The sequence below is a fragment of the Xyrauchen texanus genome, chromosome 33 (genome assembly GCF_025860055.1).
Source record: "Xyrauchen texanus isolate HMW12.3.18 chromosome 33, RBS_HiC_50CHRs, whole genome shotgun sequence".
Lineage (NCBI taxonomy): Eukaryota > Metazoa > Chordata > Actinopteri > Cypriniformes > Catostomidae > Xyrauchen > Xyrauchen texanus.
The window spans coordinates 40,937,121-40,962,120 of NC_068308.1; the positions used below are offsets into that span (position 1 = coordinate 40,937,121).

General features: G+C 41.1%; 4 protein-coding genes and 1 pseudogene across 5 annotated transcripts in view; 3 read left to right on the forward strand and 2 right to left on the reverse strand.

Annotated features, from left to right (window-relative positions):
- Positions 1 to 2,275, reverse strand: part of rgrb (retinal G protein coupled receptor b) — a 2,526-nt gene extending 251 nt beyond the window's left edge. The window contains exons 1-7 of the mRNA XM_052103382.1: positions 2,157 to 2,275; positions 1,658 to 1,814; positions 1,349 to 1,470; positions 1,056 to 1,215; positions 830 to 947; positions 595 to 708; positions 1 to 496 (exon numbers count right to left, since the gene is read on the reverse strand). The exon at positions 1 to 496 is cut by the window's left edge and continues 251 nt beyond it. Coding sequence (XP_051959342.1) covers positions 368 to 496; positions 595 to 708; positions 830 to 947; positions 1,056 to 1,215; positions 1,349 to 1,470; positions 1,658 to 1,814; positions 2,157 to 2,232 — 876 coding nt within the window. The 5' untranslated portion in view covers positions 2,233 to 2,275 and the 3' untranslated portion in view covers positions 1 to 367. The remainder of the gene's footprint in view (positions 497 to 594; positions 709 to 829; positions 948 to 1,055; positions 1,216 to 1,348; positions 1,471 to 1,657; positions 1,815 to 2,156) is intronic.
- lrit1b (leucine-rich repeat, immunoglobulin-like and transmembrane domains 1b) overlaps positions 1 to 6,630 on the forward strand; it is an 11,959-nt gene extending 5,329 nt beyond the window's left edge. The window contains exons 2-5 of the mRNA XM_052103373.1: positions 3,804 to 4,010; positions 4,208 to 4,668; positions 4,787 to 5,092; positions 5,268 to 6,630. Coding sequence (XP_051959333.1) covers positions 3,889 to 4,010; positions 4,208 to 4,668; positions 4,787 to 5,092; positions 5,268 to 6,343 — 1,965 coding nt within the window. The 5' untranslated portion in view covers positions 3,804 to 3,888 and the 3' untranslated portion in view covers positions 6,344 to 6,630. The remainder of the gene's footprint in view (positions 1 to 3,803; positions 4,011 to 4,207; positions 4,669 to 4,786; positions 5,093 to 5,267) is intronic.
- Positions 6,631 to 8,077: 1,447 nt separating this feature from the next.
- Positions 8,078 to 10,343, forward strand: LOC127627137 (leucine-rich repeat, immunoglobulin-like domain and transmembrane domain-containing protein 2). The gene is made up of 3 exons (XM_052103388.1): positions 8,078 to 8,191; positions 8,348 to 9,123; positions 9,266 to 10,343. The coding sequence occupies exons 1-3, from the start codon at positions 8,082 to 8,084 to the stop codon at positions 10,009 to 10,011; spliced, it is 1,632 nt and encodes a 543-aa protein (XP_051959348.1). The 5' UTR covers positions 8,078 to 8,081; the 3' UTR covers positions 10,012 to 10,343.
- A 3,558-nt stretch (positions 10,344 to 13,901) lies between these two features.
- LOC127626721 (growth hormone-inducible transmembrane protein-like) lies at positions 13,902 to 15,443 on the reverse strand (annotated as a pseudogene).
- Positions 15,444 to 17,472: 2,029 nt separating this feature from the next.
- Positions 17,473 to 25,000, forward strand: part of chst3b (carbohydrate (chondroitin 6) sulfotransferase 3b) — a 10,648-nt gene continuing 3,120 nt past the window's right edge. Inside the window, exons 1-2 of one of the 2 annotated variants that reach the window (XM_052103361.1) lie at positions 17,473 to 17,769; positions 18,355 to 18,411. The gene's annotated coding sequence lies outside the window, so the exon portion shown is untranslated. The remainder of the gene's footprint in view (positions 17,770 to 18,354; positions 18,412 to 25,000) is intronic. The other variant, XM_052103359.1, reaches the window with a different exon arrangement.

A 25,000-nucleotide genomic window follows, 5' to 3' on the forward strand; every position in this document is an offset into this window, starting at 1 on the left:
GAAGCGACCGTGAGTGACCTTCATACTTCACAAAGACTTTATTAAAACACTGACATGCAAGACTTTAATCAAACATATTTTAAAATAGTATTTGACATATTAGCAGCTCTTATTAAATACTGCACTAAATTTCTACAACATGCAAAAGGAGAGTTTGTTTTTAATGATGATTCTCAGTATTTTCCCCGTCAGACGAAAGACTCGTGCGTCACATCTGAATCTGGATGATCACTCAAAGGTTTGTTAACAAGGGTTAACATATTAACAATCCTCAATCAACACTCCACTATAATTAGGAACAGGCACTGACATATACAGTCAAATAATATGAAAAACATTTCAATTCATCTACAAACATCATCAACTCTTATTTCTTTTTATCAACTGATTTCTGTCCCGTCACGAACTCCCACAGACCTCCGCGGTAGAATTCATTACCGTACGCGTATAGGACGGCGTGGAAGATCGGCGACGTTTTGGCAAGGACTGGCAGGACCTTGGAGATGAACAGAGACATGAATGTGAAAGATGATGATGATATAAAGATTTTACAGCGTGATGGCGAAAGCGTGCGATTATTCACCGTGCTCTTACCATTCTGAGCTTTGGCGACACGAGAGTAACGTTCTCAAAGCAGGCGTATATGCACATTATTACATACGGACCCCAGCAGAACAGAAGCACCTTTAGAGGTACACCTGTGTTAAACTACACAACAGAAAGTGTTTCATTAACATCACATTAATACAAAAAATTCAATCATCATGTGTCTGTAGAAATCTTGTTTTGTGTGTGTTAATGGAGTGTGCATTGACTCGTGTACGAGTACCTTATAGCGGTGTGTCTTTTTGAAATATGCGTAGATGCCATTGTAGGACGACTGCAAAATCATGACAGGAAAAGCTAAAAAGAGGACAGTGATGGTCAACATGTAGGTGATGTAATTCCTGCAGAGGACAGAAGAGAAGTTCTGTGATTTCGGACACTTTCACATTACAGGGTTGAACGTTTCAGACAGTCGCCAATTGGTGGTGCGGTCTTCATAATGAACTTGCCGGTCTCCTTTAGTGTAGTCGAGGGTACAACACGTTCTCATTGGCTCAAAGTCAAACTCTCCCCAGCCGATCGCTGGCAGCGGCATGGCCGCCCAGAATATGGCCAGAACCCAGATGATGGTGCTGATGGTCCCGGCGGTGCTCCAGAACATCTTCTGCTCTGAAAACAATCTCAACAGTTAGTCAGAGATAGTGAGACTGGAGTCTCTCAACAGGACCGTGTGTGTGCGCTACATGTGCAGTTACTATGAAGGATAATGAAGGATCGAATTTGTTCTCTCTTTTAGACTCACTCGTGCAGTACTGGTGGTATCTGTCCCAAGCGACCGCACCAAGAAAACTGATGGCGGCCAGAATCGACACCATTCCCTGAAAGGCGTGAATCTGACACCCCTCTGAACCGAACGGCCAGTACCTGTCAAACACACAATGTCCGATATCTCCAAACACACTCTTTATTATACACAGATCAATCATTCAGAGCCCAGACTGTATTTAGATATTCTGTCGTATCTATTCTACATATGGCACATGAATCGAGCAAACCAAAACTGGCGAAACCTTCTGATCCAAACATTGAACATCTATAGTCCAGCTGTTACCTCAGATAACTGGCGTACGCCGCCACCAGCCCGTTGATGTTCAGACCGATATCGGCGACCGCAAGATTAAAGATGAAGAAGTTACCGGGTGTTCTCATCTCACGAACTCTGAGGAACGCAGCGGCCGACATGACATTAAGGAAGAAGCCGAGAAGACCTAAAACAATCAAAGATGTTCAGACCAATGCGTAGATCTTATTAAAATAACATTTAACCCTGTTTCAATCCACAATAACAATAAAATACCAACAGCAGTAATGCCATGTTTTACCATCTGATACATCATTAATCAAATCCTAAAGATCTGTGAACCTTCTAAAACCACCAACCAGAAATAATCAATCAATGAAATAAAATCAATAGTTTTTATGAATTAATCAGACATGTGAGCTGAAGCTGATCTCAGGACTGAAACTCTCACGCAGTGAATCTGTCATAAGCATTGATGATTGATTGATAGATAGATTGATTGATTGATTGATTGATCAGCATAACTCACCACCGACCAGCAGTGCAGATCCAAAGGCAAACATGTCAAAGTCTGAGAATCCCTCCGGTAACGTGTAAGTCCCCATTTCCACTGATATGTGTTGGGACTGTGCTCATGTGAACCCTTTATAGTGCTCATGAAAGGATTTAAAGCCTCTGAAATCTCCTCAGGAATGTTTTAATATGTTTATGAACTCATTCTTGTGCGCTCGTTCACGTCAGTGTTGCGTTCAATCTGAGACGCTGTAATAACATGAATATTGATGACAGTCGTCACATCACATCACGAGTACGGTCGCTGGTGTCAGACGGAGAACTTTCACACATGAAACAATGAGGTCAAATGTATTTGCTGAAATACTTGTAACAATGTAACACTGAAATATATCAGATTTAATCTTTATTGTTTGGGGTTTTGTTGCAGCATCTGACGACACAAACAGTTATTCACATACACAATAAACTATAGATATTAATATCACACCCCAACTCTGAAATGCATTTATAGGCCACATCTTATCTTCATTTCTGATTAAAGGATCCTAAACTTTCAAAAGAAGGGTTAATTAAACAATCATTTTACTGACAATCTGCTCTGCGAATGTAAATTCAGATTCTGATGATCTGTTTTATAATATATAATATTATTAATAGTTTCTGTATTTCATCTGCTTCAGTTTATATTCAACAGTTTATTTATGAATCATTTATTCAGTCTTTAATGATCCACAACACTCAGTATGTCTGAGGATTAGTAAATAAAGACTCTTTCATGTCTCAATGTGAAGGTGCCACGCTGGCACACTGGCACGCTGGCACACTGGCAAATATTTCATCAGCTGCTGAATTCAAATCAAATCAAAGAAATTAACACTTTGTTCTCAGATTTCATGTTAATGTGATGGGGAAGTAATATACGATATACCGGCTCCAAACGGCATCTTCAGCCTTTAAATCATGAAATACCTTCGAGTATATTTTATTTTAATGTTCTTATTTCATTTTCATTTATTTATTTAGAAAGCACAAATAAACACAACAGAAGTTGACCACTATGCTGTACAAATGAAGAAGTATAAAACAAACCACACACAATACAGTAACAGACAATAAAACACGAGGTTAGGGTTTAGCGAAACCAAAGTTATAAATGAAATGCAAGAGTTAAAAGATAAGCCTGTAGCTTCTTAATTACATTATACACAAAAGAAGACAAGGATGATGATAACGTTTGCTGATCATGATTTGAAAACAATAAATCGCATAATTCATATTATTTTAATGAGTTTTATGCCACAAATGAAACACTATGTTGCTTAAAAAGTCAAAGGTCAGCTAACAGGGACAAAAAATATCCCAAAGTGGGGTTGTTTTTCTCCAAAAATGTGTTTTGAACATAAATCTTTAAAAACCCAATTACGTTTCTCCATCTTGTGTTTACAACGTTTGGTAGAAATGAAGCCGTTTGCCAATATAAAGTCATGAATTCAAAAACGGTCCAATCACAGGTCTGAAATGAACCCTCCAGTCAAGGAAAGAAGCGTCTGTTCTGTATATACACAAAAGCAAGCACAGCCTATGGAAGAAATAATCGTGTAAATGAAAATCCCCTGAGCCCTCCTCTAATCTGTTCAATCCTTTTTATCTGGGGATTCAGAGTGAACACAAAGTGTTTGACAGAGATGCTGCGTGTGCTGCGGTAATAACAGCTCCATCATCTCCAGCGCTGGAACTGATAGAAGATGTTCGGACGGGTGTTTTTGGCTTTGGTGCTGCTGTCCTGTGTCCATCTGTGTCCCGTCAACGGCTGTCCAGATCAATGCAGCTGCTTCTACCACAAACTGAGCGACGGATCCAAATCCAGGTGAGATTTCACATCAGATCATTTACACATGTTCCACATGGACATACACAGTTAAAGCTGGAATTAAAGCAAGTAAAATATATTATATTATATTATATTATATTATAGCACTCTTCACATGCAACTGTGTGTTTGTTAATGACATGACGGACAATCAATTATCTCAACAAAAGTGAACTGTTGATCTGATTGTACAGGAGCGTCGTGTGTAATGACCCTGAACTCACGGTTATCCCAAACAACTTTCCCTTGGACACTTCCAAACTCCGCATTGAGAAAACCACCATCAGTTGGATCACCACGGAAACCTTTCATTACCTCAGCAGTCTGGAATACCTCTGGATGTCCTTCAACTCGCTCTCTGCCGTAAGCGCGGACGCTTTCCGTGGACTTTATGCCTTGGATGAATTACGGATGGATGGGAATGTTCTCACCTCTTTTCCATGGGAATGTTTGATGGATATGCCGAGTCTTCGGCTTCTGGATTTGCACAACAATAAGATCAGCAGCATCCCAGCCGAAGCAACCGTTTACATTAAAAACCTGACGTATCTGGATCTGTCGAGCAACAGTCTGGCCACCATTCCGGCGGAAGTTCTGTCTTCATGGTTTTCTCTGAAAGCTCCTCAGGAAACAGAGAATTCCAAAATTATATTGGGTGAGAGTTTGTTTTCATGCACGTTTAATAATAAAGTCTCTTATTAACAAAGTCCAAAAAATACGCTGAAATTATTAAAATTGAGTGTGACGAAGTGTAACTTGTATTCTTCACGCAGGTCTCCATGACAACCCCTGGCAGTGTGACTGTCGTCTGTTTGATTTGATGCAGTTCCAAAAGTTTCCTTCATCGTCCGTGGCATTCATCGATACTCGTCTGCACTGCGCGGAGCCAGAGAGCCTGTCGGGAGTTTTGTTTTCCAATACGGAGCTCCGAAAGTGTCAGATTCCACGAGTGCACACGGCCGTCGCAAGAGTCCGTAGCTCCATCGGCAACAATGTCCTGCTGCGCTGCGGGACCATCGGAGTGCCGATCCCGGAGCTGTCCTGGTCACGAGCCGACGGCAAATCCATGACTGGCACTGGTACGTTTGATAAGATGTTCATATCACCTCATCTCACTTTATCTCATTACATTTCATTCAATGTCATCAGTTGCTTGCTCTTTAGACTAAAATCATCTCAACATGCAAATATGCTGTAATCACTATCATTTATTTGAAATGTCACAATGTGAACGTTTTCTCTTTTGTCTTGCAGTTCAACAGGAAGTGTCTAAAGAGGGAATCATCTGGTCAATCCTCAGCGTTCCTACCGTTTCCTACCGAGATTCAGGAAAATACGTTTGCAGAGCCACCAACTTCGTGGGGAGCGCGGATGCCATTATCTCGCTCGTCATTTCTGATACGTGGCAAATTGACGAAGCGGTCGCCAAGAGAAACCGAGGCAAGAAAAATGGTGGATTTGGACTTGCGGCGTATCAAGAAAAATTCATCGGCAGATATGTGCCGCCTGCCTCAACAGCAGCCGCTGTGCCCATTATTGAGCCCCTAAACGGGCCAAAAGCCACGGCAACCATCCAGATCAAAAGCTACAGCGTCTCTGATGACGCTTCCAACGCAAAACCCGCAGCGCCACCTGCAGCTGCTGCAGGAACCGACAGCGTGGGGAAGCTGGAGAAAAATGTGTTGAGTAACCTCGAAGCGAACGCCTCCTCTCTTCAGCAGGGACAAGAACGCAGGGTAGTTCGTTCCATTAAAATCATCGGCGACACGGATCACACGGTATCGCTAAACTGGCGCGCGCCCACTGCGACCAACACCACGTCGTTCAGTGTTCTGTACGCTGTGTTCGGTGAGCGAGACATGCGTCGCATTAATGTCAGTCCGGGCAAGAATCGCATCACGATCGAAGGGTTGGTGCCCAAAACAAAGTACATCGCTTGCGTGTGTGTGAAAGGACTCGTTCCCAAGAAAGAGCAGTGTGTGATTTTCTCTACGGACGAGGCGGCCAGTGCCAGCGGCACACAGAAACTCATTAACGTTGTCGTCATCACAGTCGCGTGTGTCATCGCCGTTCCTCTGACGCTCATCGTGTGCTGTGGCGCACTAAAGAGAAGGTTGCAAAAACTGCTCGGCAGAAAGTCAAAAGATATTCAAGATTCGTATGTGACGTTTGAGACTCTTTCTCCAGGAACTAAAGCTAAAGGTTTAGAGGGAGAATTTCTGAGCAAACTCAACCAGGACGAATCAAACCGTCTGCTGTCCGCCCGCTCTAGTGTCGACTCAGCGGCCACGGCCCGGACTGAAGGACAGCCGAACGAGTACTTCTGCTGATTAAACACTGACCCTCATTCAGACTTATCTTGGGCTGAAGGACACTTTCAGCATGTGTTTGTAAACAGAAATACACATCCATGTCAAGTTCAGTATTCAAAAATGGAAGAATTGTTACACAAGAATGAAATAATGTCTGTATTTTTATTTCTGATGCACTTATTGAAGTACTGATTTATATACAGTATATATATATGTATACGTGTGTGTATGTGTTAGAAAATATTTGTGTTTAAAAATATGATTGAATAAAACCATTTTTTACATGGTGTTTTCTGAAAAGTGAAGTGATGGCTTTGGAAAACACTTTAAGCACATCAGCTGAACTATTCCCAGGTTGTTCAAAGCTATATTTACACATTCCCGATGCAGTTTGAGCTTTGAGGATAATAGGATTTACTCCAATCATGCGGATCTGTCTTTTGATATGTAGAAGAAATTATTCTATTCTTATATCGCCGCATGTACACAATTACTGTGCTTATGATGTTTTTTCTAAAAACTGTTCTGAGTAAATGATGAACTTATACATTATTAACAACTGAGCGATGTGACTGACTGATTAGATCAAACATATCACTCATCCAATCAGATTAGAGCTGAGGTGACCATCCAATCAGAAGAATTTCCAGAAATACAATGTAGACAGTGAGCAAGCTGAATTCAACTCTGGCAATGAACACAAAACTCCATAAGATGTTGATTAATGGAGAAAAATAACCTTGGGAGAAACCAGACTCACTGTGGGGGCCAGTTCCCCTCTGACTAACCCCACCCTAACCCTAAACAAGACACACTGTGGGGGCCAGTTCCCCTCTGACTAACTCCACCCTAACCCTAAACCAGACTCACTGTGGGGGCCAGTTCCCCTCTGACTAACCCCACCCTAACCCTAAACCAGACTCACTGTGGGGGACAGTTCCCCTCTGACTAACCCCACCCTAACCCTAAACCAGACTCACTGTGGGGGCCAGTTCCCCTCTGACTAACCCCACCCTAACCCTAAACCAGACTCACTGTGGGGGCCAGTTCCCCTCTGACTAACCCCACCCTAACCCTAAACCAGACTCACTGTGGGGCCAGTTCCCCTGACTAACCCACCTAACCTAAACCAGACTCACTGTGGGGCCAGTTCCCCTGACTAACCCCACCCTAACCCTAAACCAGACTCACTGTGGGGGCCAGTTCCCCTCTGACTAACCCCACCCTAACCCTAAACCAGACTCACTGTGGGGGCCAGTTCCCCTCTGACTAACCACACCCTAACCCTAAACCAGACTCACTGTGGGGGCCAGTTCCCCTCTGATTAACCCCACCCTAACCCTAAACCAGACTCGAAGTCCATCCTGGATTAACTGCATAAGTTCACATAGATGCAATTGTCCTTGTTAATTGACTGATGAAAGGTTTGTTGACAATTGTTAGTCTATGTTAGACAAAAATGTTTCCATGTATAGAATATGGGTGGGGTATGTATATATGAAATATGCCCATTCTTCAAAATAGTGTAAAAATATTTTTTTGCTAATCAATCAATCTATGAATTTAAATCAAACGCATCTAGTTCTGACTAGCATTTGTTTACGGTCTTAACCCTAATCATATAGCTGTATATAGCTGCAATGTGTGTGAACATCATTTGTTCTCTGACCAACTGCGTCAAGATGGATTAAATGTAATGAGCTTAACTCAAGCAGGACCAAAGACAGACACTCCTCATGTGTTCTTCAACAACACTATGGCCACTTTATACACGGCGCTGTGTGCGCTCTTCATATATCAGCAGGTCAGTTCTGTGGTATCCGTTTGTCTGACCGGATGCTCCTGTACAGACGAAACCTTCGGCCGGTGAGTTGATGATTTTTAACAGATCTCTTGTTTTGTGATGCTAAAGAAAACACTCTGTAAACACACATGTGAGCCATTAACATTCACTTGTCTTGTTTCTGTGTTGATGTTGTCGATGAACAAACCAAAATGTCTGTATTTCCCGTCCACTGGCAGGTCTTTGCTCTGTATGGAGCTTCCTTATGTACGGATCCCACCAAACATTCCTGAGAATTTCATCAAAATCCGCATTGAAAAATCGCATGTAACTGAAATCCCGCAGGGTGTGTTCTCTCAAATCAGTGCCTTAATGTTCCTGTGGCTAAACTTCAACGATATAACTCTGATGAATGTTAGAAGTCTAGAGGGACTGCACAACTTGACAGAATTACGCATACAAGACAACAAACTACGTTCGATACCATGGACCGCCTTTCAGGACACTCCAGAACTTAAAGTTTTAGACCTGAAGCACAACCGGATAGACGTGCTCCCTGAAAACGCCCTGCGCCACCTGCTCGCTCTTACCTACTTAGATTTATCCTTCAATCAGCTTACGATCGTATCCAGAGACGTGTTCCTCAACTGGCCGCGGTTTTATTCACAGACACGAGGCAGGAAAGAGGAACAAACGAATGTTGTTCTGGCGCTGCACGATAATCGCTGGCTGTGTGACTGTCGACTCAGAGGATTCATCGAATTCATCAACTCTGTTGCTCCACCGATTGTTCTGATGAGCTCGTACATGACGTGTTCAGGTCCTGAGAGCAGAGCTGGAAAGTTCTTTCATGAGCTGGAGTTGAAGACATGTTTAAAGCCAGAAACCTTCAGTCCTCAAACCAACATCACGCTTCCTCTGGGCTCAAATGTCACTGTGAGGTGTCTGGTGAAATCGAGGCCAGAGGCGGTCATCCGCTGGAGCTACAGGCTAAAAAGCATCAGAGGTTTTACAGGTAAATACTTTGTATGTTGTAGAAATCTCTTATGATTGACATGTTTGGCTGTTGTTGGATTTTCTTATGCGAGTTACTTCACCGTCCTGTTTCATGTGAACCCTGTAGCCTCTCATCCTTTTCTGATCTGATCTCTGTGTAGTGTCTCAGACGCAGTTGGACGTGGACACCATCAGTTCGGCTCTGATCATTCCGGTGCTTCATGCGGCCGATCGAGGCGTTTACACCTGCACTGCCAACAACTTCATCGGAAACTCCTCCATCAATATCTGGCTTGATGTTCAATCCCACAATTCCTCTTTCCCGCTCTCCACCGCCGTCTATGAAAATGTGTATATTGACGTACGCATCGCCAAGCAGACGGTCTACGGCGTCACGGTCGAGTGGTTCACTTTGACTGAGAAACCTGCCCAAACCTGGTTCACCGTTTATTTCGGCCGCCATGACATGCCAAAGAAAGACGCCATTTACATGAGTCCAGGAAGCAACAGCTACTCTGTCAACGGTCTGCTTCCCCTCACGAAATACGAAGTGTGCGTGACGGTGAGAAACCACGCGCCACGTGACAGCCAGTGCGTCGTGTTTGTGACGGGCAGTGACACGAATGAACGGGAGCGACGAGAGAGACTGATTCACATAATCGTCATCGTTTGTGCGATGGTGCTCGCCGTCCCAGCGGGAATGTTCGTGTGCACGACCAACACCAGATGCCGCTGCTGTGAGAGCTGCGCAGAACTGTACGACAGACGGCGGCGACACGAGAAAGACCTGCGGCCTGGCGAGAGACATGAGAGACAGAACACGTTTGACAGTCTTCAGGCCGCCAGTGATGAAAAACTGTGTCGAGACGATAAAGCACAGAATGGAAACAGCGCACAGTTGTATTAATAACACGCATGTACGTGTACATTCACTGAACGCACCTTAATTGTGTCTTCCATTTTCATTGGGAGAGTTTTATTATCAGTGCTGCATTAAATATATTCACAGCATGTGCATTGTTTTACATGTTTATAACTTTAAACGTCTTTCTTAATTAATCACATCTAAACCAGATAATCTTAAACTGCTTTGATAATTATTACACAAGAATATCTCTATAATACATATTATAATGAAATATCTTCTTATTTTCTACATTTCCATGTCTGTATTTCTCTGGTTTACCATTAAATTCAATATTGTGGCTTCTGTATGAATAATAATTGTGATGTTCCTCATTTCTGACACTTTGTATAAAATTATCTGTTAAATTAATAAACGTAAAGTGGTAAAAAAACCAACAGCACATGCATGTTTATTTTCTCTTTTTCTTAAAAAATGAACATGCAAATAAATGTAATTTGACAAAAAATGTAATCAAATGTTTTCCAGAAATAATGACAAACATCAGATTGTAACGTGTGTTTACAGTAAACAGACTTTTCCAGAAACTCCTCAAATCAAAGGGTGTTCAAAGCAACACAATTATATAATATTTACACTTTAAAAAGATGAAGTGTTCAGAAAGGCTGTTTTGCTGCTTCTGGATGTTGAATGTTTATAAATGTGTAATAACTGATAGATAACAGATGTTATATATTAAGAGTTTGTTGATTAGACTGATGGCTGTATGGTGTAAATGATGAGATTAATCAATTAATTAACCTTTAGAAACGGGTGAATACAGCAGCAGTTTGTATTTTAAAGGACTATTCCGGGTTCAATACAAGTTCAGCATAATCGACAGCTTTTGAGTCATAATGTTGATTAATACATAAATTAATCTGGACTCGTTCCTCCTTTTCTTAATAAAAGCACAAATGTGTGTTCCAGTGAGACACTTCCAATGGAAGTCAATGGGGCAATTCTTCGGTAAAAGCGTGTGTATTATTTGAGCTTCGTGCAGTCTCTGTGCAAACACAAAACAGGACGTGGATCGCAGATGTATTTGTCGATCAGCCAGAATCAGAAGACTTTGTGATTTCTGCCTGTCAAGTATTTTGCGTGTTCTCATAGTGAAGTAATGAAGCGTTATTTTGCTACTGTTGTGTTTGAGAACCGTGAGAAGATGCCGTGCTGCTGTGTCGGTCTCAACGCTATCTGTGGAGGCTGATGTTTTGGAAAAGGAGGCTTGTCCAATTCAACAGCTCAGTCTTGTGGAAGTTCCAGAACAAGAACGGCACCTTTGAGTATTGTAGTTACTTATAAAACAGATATTTCAGGTCCTGGGTTCTGATTGGTCAATAACAGTTCTTTATTCATAAATCGCAGCGGTTCCCAACCCTGTTCCTTGTGGCCCCTCAACTTTGTATATCTCCCTTTACTGACACACCCAATTCAGGTTTTGGAGTCTCCACTACCGAGCCAATGAGTTGAATCAGTTTAATTAGGGAGATATCTAAAAGTGTTGTGTTGGGAACCGCTGACCTAGACCATCTGGCAGCACTTCCCCTCTTCCACCTCATCCAGACACCTCTGGCTCTTTGATGGGGTTAGGAAGTGATTGACCTCATCCTTGTATGCAGAACTCTCCATTTGGATGATAAATCCCAACGGCACACTCCACATCCATCCTTGCCCGAGACACTCTATAACTGAAAATTAATCTCTATTGCGGAATTTGGTTCCCAGGAAATGACCTCATCAAATACGTCTTTTGGGGAAAAGTAGCATCTCCCACTATGGTGTATGGCATTGGGCCTTGCACACCTGACCCTGGCAAAGGGCATTCTGCTGGCACAGAAAACATTTTGGCCTCCATTGCTCTTCCAAGAGTGGAACCACTACACACTCCTCCATCACTTGTTCTTCCAAAGTCCCCCACTTGAACAAATGTGAATCTATATTCAGCATCTGCCAGTGCTAGAAGAACAATGGAGAATGTTCACCTCCACTCCTCCATTATCAGCACAAATAGCTGTCCCCCCCGTCCCACATCCCAGAGAGCACTAATGAGCGAAGGTCCACAGAGACAGAAAAGGAGGAGAGTCACGTCACCAAGTACAGCAGCACGACAGCTTCTGGATGTTATTACCCAACCCACAACTGCAGCTCCACCACAAATGCCAGACAGGAGGATGAAATGTACTACTTTGCTCTCAGTTTAGTTCCTAAATATAACAGGCTTCATCGTAGGAACTAGTCTATGGCACTAATTCGTATCCTCAGCTTCCTAACAGACCTGGAGTTAGAGGGCGAAAATCACCAACATCAAGCCACACAAGCCCGCCCTGTCTACTCACGTACCCAGCACCCACAAACAACGGGATTTCAGGCACCCCACCCCGTCCTGGCATGAATGCCAGACCCATCATCCCCACCATCTGACACCGCCCCAACAACATCCCACCAACAGCATGGATCAGAACAGGATTCCTCTCCTGTTTACTACCAGTTTCCATAGTTATATACAGTTCTATAACATACAATTATTTATTTATTGATAATTATTATTTATGTTGTAAATAGGTCAGTAGTTTTATGTTAAGGTTTAAAGTTTTATGTCACCTTCATCTAACCCTTTTATGTGGAATATAGTCAAATCATGTATGCATGACTCTAGTATGTATTGTACTTAAGTTCTTTAGTCATAGTTTGAAACTGAAACAAAACAAATGTCAAATTTTAAACAAGAATTTATTGTTTAAAAAAATGCAATCTTTCCAATCAGACATACAGCTATTTAATCATTTATTGCAACATGTGTATAAAGAAAATATATATCTCAACTTGTTAACCAAGAAGCTTTAACAGGAAGCTTGGGTTCGATGGACACCCGGTAAGTTGTTGTTTGCCTTGTGGGGTCGGCTCCAACCATCCTGAAGTACTTCAGGTGCCGGTCACGGTAAAGGCAAAGTTCTGAGACAAGATGGTAAGATGCACCAAATCCTCTCCTGCGATGGTTGACTGAGTGAACCCAAAGTCTGCGTCTCATCCTTCTCCGTAACCTTCTAGCAACAGATACAGCACGATAGCCTTTCTCCGGTCAACAACTCACACTAGATGCAAAACAAAGAGAATCCACTCTGCCTAAGCACCGCATCTGCACCTCATCTGCACCGGATCTGCCCCTCATATGCACTGCATCTGCACTGGATCTGCCCCCATCTGCACCTCATTTGCACCGCATCTGCCCCTCATCTGCACCTCATCTGCACCACATCTGCCCCTCAGCTGCACCGGATCTGCACCGCATCCGCACCTCATCTGAACCTCATCTGCCCCTCATCTGCACCTTACAATATACACTATGCACTTATACACTTTGTACTTATTATTTTAATAAAAAATAATTTAAATTCAATGCTTAAATTTAAGCATTGAATGTGATGATCAGTTAATATTATGCAAGCAATGTCTGATTTCTTTTGAGATTTTGAGGCAGACACACCTGCGCCAGTGCAGATGTTGGCATCAGCTGGCTGAGTTCTCCTTTCAGGATTTAATCACCATGGGAACATAGATGTTGGACACAAGGATTATTCGCTAATCTCACGGTCATCTGGCGTGTGAAGTCTCGATCTGTCCTCACAATCTCTCAACAACAAAAACTGCCACTGACAGACACCGATTTACTTGTGAGTGTTTTTTATGTTATGTATATCTGTAAAGAAACGTTTAATGGTCCTAAAAGCTCAAAGAAAATGATGAAAAGTTGAACTAGAAGATGATGATTAATTTATTTTTTTTAAGTAAATTTTGGGTCTGTGTATCTCAGCGAGTATTGACGCTGACTATCACACCTGGAGTCGTGAGTTTGAATCCAGGAAGTGCTGAGTGACTCCAGTCAGGTCTCCTTAGCAACCAATTTGGGCCGGTTGCTAGGGAGGGTAGAGTCACATGAGGTAACCTCCTCGTGGTCGCTATAATGTGGTTCTCGCTCTCGGTGGGGCGTGTGGCGAGTTGTGCGTGGATGCCGCGGAGAATAGCATGAAGCCTCCACATGTGCTACGTCTCCACGGTAACACGATCAACGAGTCACGTGATAAGATGCGCGGATTGACAGTCTCAGACCGGAGACAACTGAGATTCGTCCTCCGACACCCAGATTGAGGCGAGTCACTATGCCACCATGAGGACTTAGAGCGCATTGGGAATTGGACGTTACAGATTGGAGATTGAGCAGGTCAATCAACATCATTCTACCCATCTCAAGTGATATCTGTCATGTTTTTCTGTGCCACAGCAACAGATCTACACAAGGTCGGTCAAAAGCATTTTTAAAGTGGTGCTGTACTCATTTCATGTCACTTGAATGTGGTAAATGTACAATCAAGATCTAGTAAACGTAGATTAAACTGAAGTTTATTGAACCATAAATGTGAAACTGCAGGAATACAAGAATCTCTGTGACACAAGAGTAAAACAAACGCAACACACAGATCCTTTAGTAACTTCACTTTCTGCAATAGTCTGCAGTGAGCTCAACGCTTCTTAATAAATAACAATATTCTTCGTAATTACACAAGATAATAACACCGATTCATTGCTATTTTTAATGTCTGATGGTTAAACGTGTAATTGAGCTGAGAGCAAACAATGTTTTTGCTGCTTTTAAAATACTCATTTTCTTCTGGATGTTTCCCATCAGAACGGTCTCATGTCTCGATATCTGCTGATGCTCTTTCTGTTTTATCATCACCAGTACGTGAAGATGTTCATAGTGTCCATGTAGATGCCCACACACCTGTAGAACAGCCACAAGCACATTACAGTGATGAAACAGAATTCAGTCACACACTGCTGCACATTTAAAGGATGTAAACTGATTAGATTTACTTCCACACGTTCACTGGAAAAACGTACGTGTCAATGGGGTCGTATTTCTGAACCCCGTACAGAAGATGCGTCTCCGCGCGCTTGATGACTTCCTGCGTGTCATACAGCAGGAACATGCTGACCAGAATCAGACCTCCATAAACCGCCACCGAGTACAGACCGGCCCCCAGCGCTGAGGTGGGCGGCAGGAACATCAAAGGGACTCATGAACTGAACAGAGTGTCACCAAATATCTGCTGGACCGCGAGTGCTTTATACCCTGAGAAGAGGCGAACACCAAAACCCTCAGCGAGCGGACCGCCCATGCTGAGAAACTTCTCACTTGGTGCACACACGTCCACAGTCTATAAACTGCCCACAATGCCCGCTGTGTACCAGGCGGCTCGAATCATCAGAGGGCCGCCCAAAATAACGGCTCCCATGACACCTGCACAAAAACACAAACAGTGCTGAACATTAAGCTGTGTGTCTCAGAGCAACAATAACTTTCATGTAAAACAAGATTTTCTTTAGAGCTCAATAAAGGTGAATGTTTCTTAACCCTTTCCTGGAGGACACATTTCGGCTGTGTCATTTTTCTATCACGCCTGATTCTACTGATTCGCTAATCAATATGGTGCTCCGTGAACTTGGCGTGTCAAACAAGGGAGACATTAAATGTTCGGTGTTCCAGGAAAGTGTTGAACAACAACCGTTAAGCGTGGACTGTGCTGCCCTCTAGAGGCGTGTTTAGAAAACAGCATCATTCCATTTACATTTACATTTATGCATTTGGCAGACGCTCTTATCCAAAGCAACTTACAGAGCACTTATTACAGGGACAATCCCCCCGGAAGAATAAAGAAGAGAATATTTCATGAACTATGGGAAGTTCTAGCAAGTCCAGGAAACTGCACTTAAATGCTCAATAATAAAGTCAATATGGATGTTTCATTGAGAGATGATCATTGCAATATATAATTACAGTATGTGTTCACGGCTACTCCATACAGCAGACTGTATGGGCAATAAATCTAATTACCAGTCAGGATCCTCCCATCATGAGTCCCATGAGCGCTGGCGTTCTGCTAACGGCTACAGCGGAGAGCGCCGTCAGTCCCACGCTGCCTGTGAAATACATGTATGTGGAGTGAATCCTCTCCTTCATGTACTGCGGCCAGATGCTGGAAAACACAAACACTTTCAGATTCTGAAGATGATAAACTGTAAACATGCTTTTATTTACTGTATAACATTCACAACTCAATACGATTCAATGACTGCAGCGCAGGATATGAGGACACATCACATACACGATCTAATGATGGTCAAATATCTCTAAACTAGTTTTAGAAACTGAAACCACTGATGCGTCCCCAACAGACACATGCTGAGATGGAAGTGTAGCTAACAAATGATCCAATCACAAACAAGCATCAGGATCTGACTGCACATGATTCAATGAGAAGTTCAATCGATAATCTGCAGAGCTTGATGTAAACTGGATTTATGTTTGAAGTCTTACACGGCTTTCTCAATGGCTCCCATCTCATTCGACATTCCGAATCCCACCGCCGCACCTCCTGTCAATCAACCTGCCCATGTTTCACATACACAACACTGTGATGTTCAGATGCTGTTAAAAAGGGCTTGTTCACTCTTCTTGTGTTTAGTCTGAAGCATGAGTCATCCTAATACACAGATATTCAAGTATAAATAACATGAATAATATTACATTTAAAATGAATGGGCCATATTCAGAAAATATTAGTATATCAAGGAAGTAAATCGTTCATAAAGCCATTTTTACGTCATTTGTCCAATTTAATTGAATGTGTGACTTTATGCAAGAATGGTTTTAATGTAACATTTACACAGAAATTAATTCCGCTTATGTTTTATGAATAACGTCCAAAGTGTTATGCTGATTTACAGCCAAGTGCTTTAGATAAATATAAATATAAAGTAATAACAGTTTTCTGGAACATAATGTGTTTGAAAGAAAATGATAACGTACATCACTTGTAATAGCTGTTCTTTGGAAGTCTTGATATAATCTGTTTTTGGAGGAAAACCCCTGATAAACAAGAAATAACTGAACTGACTGACCACAGAGACACACGACTGTTGATCTGTCAGAGAGACACATGAACACAACTGATTATAAACACAACAGCAAACGCTGATCTGACATATCAAAACATGAAATAAAAAAGTTAAACTCACCGCTCGATTTGTTGTTGAATTCACACACGCGACAGTTACGCAATGCACTGTGGGACTTGTAGTGTCTCAGACATGAGTATTATAGTCATATAGCCCTCTAGAGTATAAAATGTTTTTTTCCCGAATTATTTGTTTAGGGCTTCTGTCATGCTTGTGTATATTCATTAGATTGAGTCGGGAGTTCTATATGTCCGTATGCGTTAGCAAAGAGTCGCAGTGTGATGATGTCATCAGTGTTTATGTGACGCGTCCTCCCCTCCCTCCCTCCCTCCCTCCCTCTCTCTCTCTCTCTCTCTCTCTCTCTCTCTCTCTCTCTCTCTCTCTCTCTCTCTCTCTCTCTCTCTCTCTCTCTCTCTCTCTCTCTCTCTCTCTCTCTCTCTCTCTCTCTCTCTCTCTCTCTCTCTCTGGATTCAGAGGCGCTCATTGCGCTGTATGAGAGTCGCTTCGTTCCTCGACAAGCATTAAGGATATTTATTGAGCTGCAGTTGTAGTACTACATTTGGATGTTTCTGGCCATTTCCGAAACATTTCTGACGTTGTATATTTTTTTTGTATATATATATATATATATTTTTTTTTTAATATTTGTTCTGTTTTATAATGCGAATGATGGATTGATTGTTGGATTTTACACATCGTGAACGGGATTTTTCTGCGATGATTTGTCGAGGAAACACAATGGTACAGTATGATTACTGCACACGTTATATTATGTTTATTACATTTGACAGTGTGACAGATGTCATGAATGACTCGCCGTGATTTAAGTGTAATTCATGGACTGTAATAAACACATTGTTTTGAATTAAACTGAATGTGTGTGATGATAAAACATCTGAATCTCATCGTTACATTTCCACACAGAGCAACAGATCATATAATGTTCTTATTAAAGATGGAGAATAGAAACGAGATGATTTGGAGGATGTCCTGGAGATGGGTGAAATGAGTGTGAGGATGTTTTAGGGGAATGTGTTTGGGTTTGGGGAGGTTTGGGTGCTCGAGTGTTTGTGTGGTATGTCTCACTCATGTGTGATCAGAGATTCAGCAGTAAATCATTCATACATGATCATTATTAATAATCTTTTACATTAAACACTCTGTTTGAAAACACACTATGCTGTTAATATGTTTTCTGCTAATTACTGTCCTGTAACTGAGATTATATATTATATATAATTGTGCAACACGCTTGTTTTGTATCGATTATAATTTGAATGGATGAAATGATGTCCAGAAATGTTTGGTGTAATTGTATTTGTACAGCTGGTAATGAGACACAATCTTGAGGAGTGAAGAGAGTGAGCACACTTCACTAATGAGGTAAATAGATGTCAGGCGTTTTTGTCATGATGTTTTAAAGGTTTTTTTGAGTCTGATTTGCAGCTCACATTAACAGAGCAAGACTAAACTTGTTCTCTAACCTCCTTCTCTTCCAGACTTGTACTTTACTGTGTAATTAGCGGCCACAAGCCGACTGTTACAGGCTCAGAAATATCTCTCGTTCTTCCTGTCTCATCCCATATAGCACAAGTACATCTCACAGATGTGTGTTTAAAGGGACAGTACACCCAGAGATTCCCTCATCATTTACTCGCCCTCTTGCCATCCCAGATGTGTGACTTTCTTTCTTCTGCAGAACACAAAGGAAGATTTATAGAAGAATATTTCAGCTCTGTAGGTCCGTACAATGCAAGTGAATGGTGACCAGCACTTTGAAGCTCCAAAAAGCACATAAAGGCAGCATACAAGTCATCCATAAGACTCCAGTGGAGAAATCGAACTTGAAATCATGATCGCCAAGGAGACTGCTGTCCAAATGTGCAGTGAAATGAAGTTATATTATGGTCTGTTCTCACCGAAACCAACTGCATCACTTCTGAAGACATGGATTAAACCACTGGAGTCTTATGTGAAAATGAAAGTGGAGATTTATAGTAGAAGATGACTTAAATATTGATCTGTTTCTCACACACACCTATCATATCACTTCTGAAGACATGGATTAAACCACTGGAGTTTTATGGATTATTTTTATGCTGCCTTTATGTGCTTTTTGGAGTTCTAGTCACCATTCACTTGTATTGTAACGCCTACAGACTTTTTTTAACAGTCCAAAAATGTGGTGATAAAAAACGATTTAACCGGATTATAATTAAGCTTTAGACAGGTGGTGTTAGTTTTAGAGTTAAACGTTGTTAAAGAGACAGATACTGAGGGTGGAGAATGAAGGACAATTGATCTCTTCCCTAGTGTCACTTTTGCTATAAAGTTTAGATCTTGATTGATTTTTATGAATGTTTAATAGCAGCTTATTAAGACAGTGTTCTGTGTCTGATCCACAATAGCACACGTACATCACAGCACATTTATCTGATGTGTGTTTACATCTGGATGATGTAACATGTCACGTGACACATGCCATTGGTGGTGGCGGCATAGTGGGCTAAAGCACATAACTGGTAACCAGGAGGTTACTGGTTTGATCCCCACAGTCACCACCATTGTGTCCTTGAGTAAGACACTTAACTCCAGGTTGCTCCGGGGGGATTGTCCCTGTAATAAGTGCTCTGTATAATACATTGGTACTCAGAAGGTTGCTGGTTTGATCCCCACAGTCACCACCATTGTGTCCTTGAGTAAGACACTTAACTCCAGGTTGCTCCGGGGGGATTGTCCATGTAATAAGTGCACTGTAAGTCACTTTGGATAAAAGCGTCTGCCAAATACATAAATGTAAATGTATTTTTAAGGCTGTTTGTTCATCAGAAATACATCTATAAAGACATTCAACATGATGAGTCAGATTGTCTGTGATGTTTAGCAGATGTTCATTAGACATCTCAGAGATGTACGTGTGCATCCAGAATGCGTTTGATCTACATTAATGAAGTTCTCATAATTCAATTAAATCATCAGAGCATCACATTAACTTCAGATGACTGGAACAGTGTGAATGTAGACGTTGTGATCTTTCCTGCTAAACCTCTTTATTACCAGTATATGATTTAATCTCTGGGCCGACACGTGACATGTTAAAACATTTAGATGAGTGTATTTGTGACTGGTTAAGTCCATATAATCCGTGCTGTATCGTGACAGTTCTACTGAGATTTACTGAGTAAATGTAATTTCTGAGGAATTCTTCACACCCAGTTATGTGAGGCAATAGCAAACATGTGCTGATGGTGCAGTCTAAACGTTTAAACACAAATGAATAGTGCTTGAGATGAAAGCTTTACTAATATCAGTCATTAATGAGTGTCATCATGATGAAATCAGCCGAGTATTGCTCTTTCTGTTAGTAAAGGTGCGTTCACACTGCCAGAGACTTTGTCGCTGCAGGTCGCCAGTGGCTGGCGGTGAAGTCGCTAGTGGGCGTTCCCACTACTGGTTGCCTAGTAACGTTTATAAATGACATTCACGGATGCCATTCCATTGCTCTTGACAGCGAATCGCTTTTCTGATGAATGAGAAACAAGGCGTGCTGTTTGCCATATCGGTGGTTTATCTGTGGCGGAAACGCAAATGCCGGTCTGTCTGGATCCATAAAATCCCGGCGATCTCAGATACACCTTTCCACGCAGTATTTTTCTTAAAAATGTCCTTGTACGTGGGAAGAGACATATCATAGAGCATTGGAACATTGCTAACAGCAAGAATTAGCCTTTCATCCATCTTTCCGTTACTGCAGGAGCTGAGAGAGAGAGAGAGAGAGAGAGAGAGAGAGAGAGGATCACGTGAGCTCTCCCGTCTTCTCTCCTATTGGCTGTCGCTTTCGTTAGTCGCTCTTCATTTGAATAAAGTTGAACTTGTCTCAAATTTGTCGCATCGCTGGACACGCCCACATCTAGTCGCCAACGGTCGCGACAGCTCGTGTCGCCGGAAGTCGCTGTGCTCTCATTGAAAATGAATGGGATGAAGTCGCTGTCGCGCGCGATGTCGCTGTCAGTGTGTACGCAGCTTTATGGGTTGGAATTAGAGATGCACTGATCGACCGGCCAGGGACCGGAATTAGCTGATTTTCCGCATGCTCGGCCCGGATCAGTGATCGGCTGGTCAGCCTCACGTCTGTCCGATTCCAAGCCGGTCCGTTTTGTTGCCAGCGGCACAGGCAATAACGTCACAGCCGCATGTAAACATGTCATTGGCGTGGGAGATCTTCACTGTGAGTGAAGAATACCTAAAGTTCGAAATGTGTAATAATTGTAAGGCCAAAGTAACCCGTGGGGGAACCACCACAATAACTTTCGGAACAACAAACCTAATTAGACACTTATAACACCATCACCCAGCTGAAAATGCCCATTTGAAAAAGAAGCTAAAAAGTGAAAGCGGCTAAAGCTAGCCAGAGCTCAGAGCCAGTCACAAGTCAGCAGCCTCTCCTATCATTCCTTGGAATGAGCAGCGAAAATACCAAAACAATTATGAGGAACATGATGTAATTCATGTCCCTGGATGACCAGCTGTTCTCCATAGTTGAGGACAGAGGGATCAGAAATCTGATAAATTTCCTCGATACAGAGTAGGAGGTACTTTCCGACGTCGCATTGCCCGAGTTGTTTAATCTCGTGTCATGTCACACATGCAGCCTGTTATCTGTCAACATTTGGGTACACAAATCCGGGAGAGGGGAAGGGGGGTGCTGGATGGCAGAGGCAGGCTAAATACTATACAAATTGTGCCGTTGTGATTTAACGTAATTTTTCCCACCGTGTCCAATATTAAAATCAGTGCGACACACTTTGCAAAAGGCGTGGGCATTGTTGATATGGCTTCGGGATATGAAATTACATTCTTCCATCCAGCTGTTGTTAAATGTACATGTATGTTTTGTTTTTTTCACCGGAGCACCAGCTGAGTCTTCTCCTCCCCTCTACCAGTGATGCTTGATTTAACAAACTGTTCAATAATAACTGTACATCTACTGCCTGCGCGGATATCAACAGCGCAAATGGGTTGTAGGTTGCCAGATTGTGGTCATAAATGATTTGTAATGTGTATGATGTGTCGATTGTGTGAGTAGGATGCGTTTCATTCAAGATCTGGCAACTGGACCACCTTGGAATAATATACTGATGTGATTATTCATATAACGTGGTTTGGGCCATTCAAATTACAGGAGTTTTTTTGGGAGAAATAACTAAACGGGAGACTCCCGGGTAAAACGGGAGTGTTGACAGGTATGCAAGCCGTTCCCGAAGCAGTGCTCAGTTTTACAACTGATATTTGTACATCTAACGTAAGTTGAGCGTATTGGTTACTTCAGTTTTTCAGATCTTTGGAATTGTTTTGTTAGACGAGTAATAAAGAGAAAAAGGTCCATTTATAAAAATAGTGGAAAATTGTTATTTCTAGCTCTTTCCAGTCACAGAGCACTTTATTATTTATTTTGAGAGTTGTTTAAGTGAGAGAAGATCCTGTAACTAGGATCTATTTTGGGGGAAATTGTAATGTTTAATCATTTATTTTATTATGAAAATAAAATGTTGCATTGAAGAAAGGTAGATTTTGTTTGTATATGCGGTCAATAGTAGTTCTTAGAAAGAAAATCGAAATCGGAAAAAATCGGTATCGGTATTCTGATAAAAAAAAATCTGAAAATTGCACAAAAAAAAAAAATCAGAAAATTGCACAAAAACAAAAATCAGAAAATTGCAATCGGTTCATCTCTAATTGTAATTTGATGCTTTTATGAGCGTATATAAATGCATCATGGCTGACTGCGAATACGGCATTTTACAACAACATCAATAATTGAGAATTTCTGATTTTACTTGATGCTGCTTTTACGAAACATTCGAGCACACTTTTATCTGAACTCTTTCTGAGATGTTCAGTTTGATCAGAAACTGCACATCTGTATTAATCATATTAATCTGTGATGACAATAATGGACGTGTTTTTTCTTTATATTTTTAAAGAATCTGAACTTGCTGAAAGACATGAAATACGAATAGGAAACGTTTTAAGCTCTAATTGCTAATAATTAAAGTCATCTTTATAAGTGAAATCATCAAGATAATTCATGGTGTTATTATTATTATTATTATATGCTGATTCTTACAGACAAAAGATTAGCGTGTTGGTCATCCTGAAACGTTATTTGTGCTCAGAATTAAAAATGAAAGTACATTTGGGAGAAATGTTGCACACATTATTAAACGCACTGATGTGATGATTGATGATGTCATCATGAATCAAACACACACGGGAGTCTCATGTAATCCCGCTGTAAACACTGATTAGGATCACCTGAAACTCATCTTAGGGTGCTTTTAGTGCACACGGGGTCAACATGATGTCAACGTTCAGTTGGTTTGGATGGTGACTAAGGTATGGGTCATGTGAACTCTGCTGATATGAACACAATCATGGAAGTTAACCACTATTGATGTATAATTAGTTCAGTTCAATCATGAAGTGATTTAATAAGAGCATGAAAGAAAATAAACTTGTCAGAAGATGGAAAATATGTAAGAAAATGTTCATACAGATCCTGGGATGATTAGACAGAACAGCTTATCAACTGACAGTGATGCAGAAATAATCATGAGAACAGACGACTGAATTCAAGAAATTTGTTTTTATCCCTCTGGGGTCTGAGGGTGTTTGGGCCTGGAGAAGTTTTGAAATGCCTTGACATTTGTGCTTTTTTCAGTTGATTAAAAACACATTAATGGCTAAAGTCTGATAATACTGTATTCAGCACAAACTGGGCTACAATAATATGTGTGCAACATGTGTGTACAGGTTTGTATTTTGGAGAAAATGTTTATGCATGGTTTTTGAAAAAAACAAAAATTTTAAGTCACTGAAATAAGGTCATATAACACATACTAAACATTTGTCCACAAAACTTTTGAGAACTGGATCTTGTAGCCGAGAGTTTTTGCTACATAATGATGTGAAAACCATCCTGATCACTCATTCATACAAAACAATATACTAATTTAACTTTTGTAAGACACTTGTAGTGTTGATAGGTCATATGCGAGGAGGCGTGGCCTATCATGAATATAGATGTAATTCACACCTGAGACAAAGACCCCTCCCCTGTGCCCATCACTGAGGGATAGAGAATGAATGTGAGGAGACTTAATGATTAAAATCAAGTTTTAAGTTAAAAGAAGTAATCTGACTATACATTTTCTTTACATAAAGACTTTACTTAATTTTAGACCTACACTACCGTTAAAAGAAGTCTCTTCTGCTCACCAAGACTGGATTTATTTGATCCAAAATACAATAAAAACATTGATATTCTGAACTCTTTTTACAATTTAAAAGAACAGTTTTCTATTTAAATATATTGTAAAATGCAATTTGTGATCAAAGCTGAATGTTCAGCATCATTACTGCAGTCTTCAGTGTCACATGATCCTTCAGAAATCATTGTAAGATGCTGATTTTCTAATATGGGCATATTTAAAGTGCATTTTACTCATTTACATCTGAACACATATTTGCTAGCACAAGCTTTGATGATAATGAGTCAGCATAAACACTAGATAAAATATAATCTAAACATTCATATTATTTTTATAGCATATTACACATCATATTCATATCATACAGCATACAATTTAAATACCTGATTTAGCCGAAACAGCATTTAAATGTAACTAAAACTTGCTTATTAGGACATATTTCAAATGTCAATACTCTGAATCCTGGCTGGCAATTCTGGAAACAGTCCCACTATTAAAATATGTACATGTTTATATAAAATAGCATGTCAGCTAATGAAAACTAATTGACTTACTCGTCTGAAATTGTATCCTCGGCTGGATTAAGTCTCTCTTCAAAATGCAAATGTTCATCGGAGTCCCGCTCTTCTTCTGAGGAAAATGTGAACTCTTCCATAATATCCTGGAGCTTTCTCGTCTGTGTATCATTGCAAACACACAGA

Bases quoted from the DNA above. Each gene is read 5' to 3' on its own strand.
- LOC127627137 (XM_052103388.1), top strand. From the start codon at position 8,082: ATGGCCACTTTATACACGGCGCTGTGTGCGCTCTTCATATATCAGCAG. The intron at 8,192-8,347 runs GTGAGTTGATGA...GTCCACTGGCAG, and splicing joins ACAGACGAAACCTTCGGCCG to GTCTTTGCTCTGTATGGAGC. The intron at 9,124-9,265 runs GTAAATACTTTG...ATCTCTGTGTAG, and splicing joins AAGCATCAGAGGTTTTACAG to TGTCTCAGACGCAGTTGGAC.